A 7,934-nucleotide genomic window follows, 5' to 3' on the forward strand; every position below is an offset into this window, starting at 1 on the left:
TGTGTAACTCCTCACAGTCTCCCTCCCTGCATTCTTCTGACCTTCTGTCTTGTACATAAACAACACTGTTACAGTACTTTTTCCCCTTGTACTTCTTGCTTAATTTGATTGTTTTAGTTTTTCTCATGGGTTTATTTTAGGATACTTGATTTTATTTATATGAAATAATGTGTCCTTTCTGAAGTACTGTATGTATATGTATTTATCAGGTAATTTATTGACATCTTGACTTCAGGAGTGCAGCCTCATAAATGTAGGCTGGTGATATTCCATGCTTCTTATTATTAAAAGTATAATTATTATTATTAAAGCATGTGTTTTTATGATAAACAAAGTGATTCTACAATGTCTTTGGCTGTTAATTCAACACACACACACACACACACACACACACACACACACAGAGAACATGATAGACTGGTACAGAGACTGGCAGACTGAATCTGGTGACTGTGTGTCGCTGTTTGTTTTATTTGTTAACCAACCTATAGATCCACCATTCAGAACAGCATAAGCGATTGTCAGCCTCACTCTCATTCCATATTCCCTCTTTCCATCTTTCATTTTGTCTCCCCTTCTCACCTGTTTCACCCCCCCCCCCACATCTCCTTTTCCCTAGACGCATCTCTCCCTTCTCACCCCTCTCCTCTGTCTCTCTGTCCATTGAGAACCCTCCTCATACTAACCTCAGCCTTGTGATAGAACGTACAGTATCATATATATATATATATATATATAGTCAGAAATAAAGGCAAACGGTGCACATAGATGTAGTAGGAAGTTACAAACAGGTCAGCTCGTACTTGAAGTCACCCAGCTTTTTGACCATTTAACTCGAGGGAACGACCTTTGTGTCTTTAAAACACTTAACGTCTTTCAAATAAGAACAGCTAAGGGCCACCAGGGTGAGTTGTTAAAATCCTTTTCATTTCGTCTTAATGTCTTCCCGCGGTCTTCATCTTCTCTTCTGCTGTCTGTTACATGATATCCTGCTGGTGCTGTGTTGACTCAGAGACCACCTATAGAGGGAGACAAAGTAGACATTTACTGTATCTCGAGGAAAATACAGCTGGAGATTGGTGTATCAGAAGTGAGATAACAAGCCTGTTATACTATTAGGAAAGATACAGGTGCAAGGTAAAGCTACAATGTGTGTTGATAGAACAGTATGGCTTGTGAGAACTTAAGTCGGGTGGAACGGAAACCTTCGGTGGATTTACATTGTTGTCAGCGGGAGGAGAGGAGTTGAGATTTTCTCTCAAATACAAGTCTGTGGGTGTGTTAGTGCGCTATCTCTAGGTTCACACTACAAACAGGTGTGTCTGTCAGGGTGTGTGTGTGTTACCTCTCCGTCGCGGGTCTCGATGGTCTTGATAAGGACACTTTTCTTTGAGTGTGACTCAGCAACGCGATGATGATGCTCTGGGCTCGTTTCTGTCCAGACAGACAACCGTATAATTAAATATTCATCTGGTTTACAACAACTCTGTTAACCTTTTTAATTTTGCGTCACCCATTAAAATCAATGAATGAATGGTTATATTTATGCATCTGCAGTGAGGGGTCAAGTGAGGATCATTTGAAGTTCCATCCTGTCACTTTCGATTTCTTCTGAAGTAAACTGCAAAAGACTTAGCTACTTGTATCAATTGTGCCCTCTTGTGGCGTGATGCTGTAACTCATCTATTTTGCAGCAGTTTTTGACAAATGCATAGTGTGTGTGTGTTCTTACCACGGAAAGTCATGGTGGAATAGTTCTGTATGGGCAGGGAAATCCTACAGAGGGAGAGAAGGGGGATGTCAGTTTTTAGCAGTGATGCCAAATACCATTGTCATACAAGATAATCCATCACCTCTCTGTCCTCAGCAGTCTCCTCCTTTCTCCTCACTCTATTCCTTCAGCCCTCCTTCAACCCCCTGCCACTGTCTTCTCTTTCTTTCCCCTATCTCCTGCCCTCCTCTATCGCTCCATCTCTCCTGCCCTCCTACCCCTCCATCTCTCCTGCCTCCTCCCCCTCCATCCTCTATCTCTCTCTCCTGCCCTGCTCTATCTCTCTCTCTCTCTCTCCTCTATCTCTCCATCTCTCCTACCCCCCTATCTCTCCTGCCCTCCTCTATCCCTTTCACCTCTATCCCTTCCTCTCTCCTGCCCTCCTCTATTCCTCTCTCATGCCTCCCTCCTCTTGCTTCTCTGTCACCCCCCCCAATCGAACCTGCTCTCCTCTCCTCATTCCTCTCTCTCTCCTCTTCTCCCTCCTCATACCTGCTCTCCTCTCCCTCCAGCAGTTTCCTGTAGGTTGCTATCTCTACGTCCAGGGCCATCTTGACGTTGAGCAGGTCCTGGTACTCTCTCAGGTGCCTGGCCATCTCATCCTTCATGTTGGCGATCTCGGCCTCCAGACGGGAGATGGTGTCCTGGAACCCGCCGGCCTCCCGCCCGTGGCGCTCCTCCATCTCTCTCATCTGCCTCATCAGAGACTCGTTCTGCCGGGAGGGAGAGGGGGTTAGGGGGAGGATGGGAGAGTGGTAGGAGGAGGGTGGGGGGGTGGAGGAGTTGAGAGGGTGGAAGAGGGGAGGGGGAGAGAAATTAGAGAAAGAGATTGACATGGAGAAGTGTGCCTTCATGTTTCTTGGAAGTGAACTTGCAGACCAGGCAAAGACAAAGTGAAGAAAATGAGAAGGAGAGGAATGAAAGTGTGGTGGTATGACTTATGAAAGAACAGAAGGATTTGAGGAGGAATAAAGGGTGTCGTGAGGATAGTATTCAGACTGAGAGACTTACGGTGCCTTTAAGTGAGTCAATCTCACAGGTGTAGGACTGGAGCTGGTGTCTGAACTCCATGGTCTCCATCTTGGCCTGTTTCAGAGCCTCGTTGTTCTTGTTCACCGCCTGGTTCAGGTCTGTCACCTACAGGAAGTACGTCACTTTGTCTGACATCACAGTAATTGCGCCCCCCCCCAGAGTGCCAGATACATTTTCTTGTAAATCAAAGGTTTTGATTGATCTCTCTCACTTTCTCTATTCTCTATCTATCAATCTCCCAATTCCCTCCCTCCCCTCTCCTCCCCCAATCACCTTAGACTTGTACCACTCCTCGGCCTCCGAGATGTTCTTGGCGGCGATGCCCTCGTACTGGGCCCTGATGTCCCTGAGGGCAGCTGTCAGGTCCGGTTTGGACATGTCCATCTGGATCTGCACCTGGGTCTCCTGCATCTGGGACTGCATCTCACGGATCTCCTGCAGGTGAGGTGGAGGTGGGGAGAGGTAGAGAGGAGGGAGAGGCGAGGTGAAGTAGAGAGGAGGGGGAGGTCGATAGGTTAAGGTTTCTGCAGATTTCTCTTCTCCATTGTCTGTTAAGAGGCACACACACACACCCACACAAATAGTGTTGCTTCACCTTTTGTAAAACAGTGTGAGTGTCTGCTAAATAGTTAGTCTGTGTTAGTTAAATAGTTAACCAATAGCTATCTGCATTGATCCTTTAGACTCATCACGTACGCTGCTGCTACTGTTTATGATCTGTCACTCTACTCCTAGTTATATGTACCTATCTACCTCAATGACCTTGTTCCCCTGCACATGGACTCGGTACTGGTACCCCTTGTATACAGCCAAGTTATCCTTACTCATCGTGTATCTATTATCACGCGTTTTTGACTTTTCTATCATTTGAATATTTTCTTTCTCTCTGCGTCGCTGGCAAGGGTCGGCAAGTCAGCATTTCACTGTTAGTCCACACCTGTTGTTTACAAAGCATGTGACACAAACCTTGATTTGATTTGGTTTGTGTGTATCCACTCCTGTCTCAGAGAGTAATGAGTCTGTTGTAGGAGATTACACAGACCTTGTACAGCAGCCCACAGGCCCAGTGCCAACTGCCCACTGCGCCTGCAGAGATTATGTGTGTGTGTGTGTGTAGAAGTGTGTGATGTGTCTGTTTTTTGTGTGTGTGTGTGTGTGTGTTTTTGTTCATTCCTACCACAGAGAGACAGACAGATGGAATGACCAATGACCAGATGCACTGACAGACAGACAGACCAACTGTAATAACACATAGCACATTAAAGTACACAGACTGAGTAACGTACCTCCTCATGAATCTTCTTGAGGAAGGCAATCTCCTCCTGTAGGGTCTCGATGCGTCTCTCCAAGTCTAGACGGGCCAGAGTGGCAGCATCAACATCCTAGAACAGACAGACGTTAGAGGAGATGAATTCAACAGATCTCACTGGGCAAAAACGGATTGAATCAACATTGTTCCCACGTCATTTCAACCCCCCAAAGTAAATGTGATGACGTTGAATCAATGTGGAAAACTAAGGGCATTTTTTTTTTTTCCCACGCAACTTTGAACCTAAATCCGATGATATAGTGATTTATTTTAGCTGAGAAGTCAAAACAATCTTAACGTTAAACCGACTGACGTCTGTGCCCGGCGGGGTGGCCGTTCAAATGGCGATCCGGTCGACATTTCGATGAAAAGGAAGGAAAATAATAGTAGTGAGACATGAACATGTTCTCATATTCATAACCTGTGTTGATTTAATAGTGTTGGACTCACAGCTCTGAAAGCAGCCAGGTTGTTCTCTGCGTCCTCCCTCTGAAGGATCTCTTCCTGCAGCCTGGAAACACAGTCAAACAAAGAGATGGAGTGAGACCCGATCACAACTGTGTCTTTTATGTGTCCGCACCTTTCATTTAGTATTTTTTTTATTTTTATTTAACCTTTATTTAACTAGGCGCCGTCACCTGTCTTATAACAAGTGATTTGCCACCCGGAAATAGTTTGATATGGACTTGTGGATCTAACGTGCAAATGTGGTGATAATCCAAACCCAGGCCCCATTTTGAATTCCAGCTGTAGACGCCAAGAGGCCGTACTGATAGATGGCGAGATCTGGATTGTATCTGTCTGAATACAGATGTTTTAATTCCTGGCCTTTTATAGAGTCGGACCTGTGGTGACAGGAAGGACATGCCTCTGTAATGGCTAGAGGCTTAGACCATACCCTAATGTAAGAAGGAGGCTTAGACCATACCCTAATGTAAGAAGGAGGCTTAGACCATACCCTAATGTAAGAAGGAGGCTTAGACCATACCCTAATGTAAGAAGGAGGCTTAGACCATACCCTAATGTAAGAAGGAGGCTTAGACCATACCCTAATGTAAGAAGGAGGCTTAGACCATACCCTAATGTAAGAAGGAGGCTTAGACCATACCCTAATGTAAGAAGGAGGCTTAGACCATACCCTAATGTAAGAAGGAGGCTTAGACCATACCCTAATGTAAGAAGGAGGCTTAGACCATACCCTAATGTTAGAAGGAGGCTGGGTCTAGTCCTTCAGAAGGAGGCTGGGTCTAGTCCTTCAGAAGGAGGCTGGGTCTAGTCCTTCAGAAGGAGGCTGGGTCTAGTCCTTCAGAAGGAGGCTTGGTCTAGTCCTTCAGAAGGAGGCTGGGTCTAGTCCTTCAGGGGCTAGGTGGGGGATGGATCTTGTTTACTTAAAGGTCCACTGGAGTTGGGACAAGACTCTCCCACTCTGCACTTGTGTGGCTCTTTCTTTCTTCGCCAGTCTTTATTAATCGCTAGCGCTTCTCTCCTATTTCACGGGTTGAATGAGAATGCCACGGAAGATTCTGTGCTGCCGCTCAGCCCCACACATACACTGCGTATTTAATATGTCATCCAGGCCTACACTTCAACAGCAGAGGGGGCATGCTGATCACGCAGCTATGCAAATGGCAGTAAGACTATCACACATTTGATAAAACCTGAAGCGGAAACACGTCCTATTTTACTTGCAGTAAGAATCCAAATGCACAACGTCTTCAACAGCACCTCACAATCACTCCACTTGTACTGAGCGATATGACCATGTTTAAAAATACTTGCTGTAACCACAACAAACAAACCAGCAAAACCCCAACAGCTAATCGAGAGGCACTGACTGAAATCCCAGGGGACTGTATGCATGAACCAGCCGTGATATCAGTGCTGCTTTTGGTGGCTGAAATGTCACGCTTACTTTACACTAGGATCTACACTCCTAGAGTTCTCCTCTCTCTAATCTTACCCATGATCCTCTCCTTCATCCACTCATCCACCAATCAGAAACTACACCCCTGCAGTCTAACATCAACTGAGCAATTATTCAATCAATCAAATGTATTTATAAAGATCTATTTACATCAGTAGTTTTACAGTAACTTCTAGTTGCCATATTTCTCCCCTCTTTCTCCCCCTGCTCTTCCTCAGTCTCCTACCCCCTCCTTCTCTTCCAATCCCCCTCATCCTGCTCCTCTCACCTCTCTTCCTCCCTTCTCCCCCTGCTCTTCCTCAGTCTCCTACCCCCTCCTTCCCTTCCACTCCCCCTCAGCCTGCTCCTCTCGCCTCTCTTCCTCCCTTCTCCCCCTGCTCTTCCTCAGTCTCCTACCCCCTCCTTCCCTTCCACTCCCCCTCATCTTGCTCCTCTCGCCTCTCTTCCTCCCTTCTCCCCCTGCTCTTCCTCAGTCTCCTACCCCCTCCTTCTCTTCCACTCCCCCTCATCCTGCTCCTCTCGCCTCTTCCTCACTTCTCCCCCTGCTCTTCCTCAGTCTCCTACCCCCTCCTTCCCTTCCACTCCCCCTCATCCTGCTCCTCTCGCCTCTCTTCCTCCCTTCCCCCCCTCTTTCCTACCTGAGTTTGAGTTTGTCCAAGTCTTCTCCCAGGTTGTCCCTCTCCACCTCGGCACGGCTCCTCTGATTGGTCAAGGCCTCCACCTGGCGACGCAGGTCCCTCATCTCCTCTTCATACAGGTCGGCGATGCGTGTGGGTTCACGCCCCCGCAGCCTCTCAATCTCCACCACCAACGTAGCGTTCTGCTGCTCCAGGAAGCGAACTTTCTCGATGTAGCTGGCGAAGCGGTCGTTCAGGTGCTGCAGCTCGACCTTCTCGTTGGTGCGTGTGTGGAGGAACTCCTGGTTCAGCGCGTCGGCCAGGCTGAAGTCCAGCGTCTCCCCCATCCCCGCGTAGGACCGCGATCCGTGTGCGGTTGATGACATCACAGGTCCGCCGAAGTGAGACGAGGTGCGGTAGCCGGAGTAAGAGGGTGAGGCGGAGGTCTTGGTGACTTCGTAGACCCGGGAGGAGATGTGCCCGGAGCCGCCATGTCCGAGACTGAGGCCCCCGCCCGAGCCCCGGCTACTGTAGAGGGAATGTGACATGGCAGGGCTGTACCCTGCACCAAAGGTGCGGCGGTAGGAGGAGGAGCCAGACTGGGCCGACTGAGCAGAGGAGCGATAGGAGCTCATGGTGGAGCAGGAGAAGGGTCTGGGCTGGAGCAGGAGAAGGGTCTGGGCTGGAGCAGGAGAAGGGTCTGGGCTGGAGCAGGAGAAGGGTCTGGGCTGGAGCAGGAGAAGGGTCTGGGATGGCTGCTGGAGTGGACTAAAGCAGGGAGGCTGACTGAGGGACACACAGAACTCACTCTGGCTATTTGTAGTACCTACCCCCTCATAGCCCCTCCCTCAAATCCTCTATATACCCTCCCTCTTTCCGTCTTTACTCCAATTCTTCCCTTCTCTGTCTCTCATCCCCCCTCCCTCTCCAGAATGGACTGTCACAGGTCCTGGTGTGGGGTCTGGTATTCGGTTCAGATTGTGTTCCAGAGTGACAGGAGGGTTCTGGGAGGCTGTGTCCACCCTGACCATCACAGCAGCCTGACTGAGCTCACAGTGGCCAGCTAGACCTCAGCTCAGCTTCTTGTCCACACCCCAGCTCAACCCTAACCTTAGCCTGAACCATAACCCTAACCCTAGCTTCATGTCCACGACCCCAGCTCAACACTAATCCTTGGGTTAGAAAGGGGTCTATACTACATCACTCAAAGCAAAGCTAGGATTATATCAATGCCACTCTTTCGCTCTTTCATTTCTAAATGGGTTTGTAGAATATAATTTG

General features: G+C 48.2%; 2 protein-coding genes across 4 annotated transcripts in view; one reads left to right on the forward strand and one right to left on the reverse strand.

The window, feature by feature from the left end:
- LOC127914023 (transmembrane protein 198-B-like) overlaps positions 1-348 on the forward strand; it is a 23,509-nt gene extending 23,161 nt beyond the window's left edge. For all 3 annotated transcript variants that reach the window (XM_052488595.1, XM_052488594.1, XM_052488593.1), the window contains one exon: positions 1-348. This exon is cut by the window's left edge and continues 2,193 nt beyond it. The gene's annotated coding sequence lies outside the window, so the exon portion shown is untranslated.
- Positions 349-447: 99 nt separating this feature from the next.
- LOC118363166 (desmin-like) lies at positions 448-7,455 on the reverse strand. Its single transcript, XM_052488592.1, has 9 exons — positions 6,675-7,455; positions 4,563-4,623; positions 4,090-4,185; positions 3,077-3,238; positions 2,783-2,908; positions 2,264-2,484; positions 1,733-1,776; positions 1,346-1,434; positions 448-1,019 (listed from the first exon to the last, which is right to left on the reverse strand). The coding sequence occupies exons 1-9, from the start codon at positions 7,286-7,288 to the stop codon at positions 978-980; spliced, it is 1,455 nt and encodes a 484-aa protein (XP_052344552.1). The 5' UTR covers positions 7,289-7,455; the 3' UTR covers positions 448-977.
- Between the last annotated feature and the right edge of the window lie 479 nt (positions 7,456-7,934).

The sequence above is a fragment of the Oncorhynchus keta genome, chromosome 30 (assembly GCF_023373465.1).
Source record: "Oncorhynchus keta strain PuntledgeMale-10-30-2019 chromosome 30, Oket_V2, whole genome shotgun sequence".
Classification (NCBI taxonomy): Eukaryota; Metazoa; Chordata; class Actinopteri; order Salmoniformes; family Salmonidae; genus Oncorhynchus; species Oncorhynchus keta.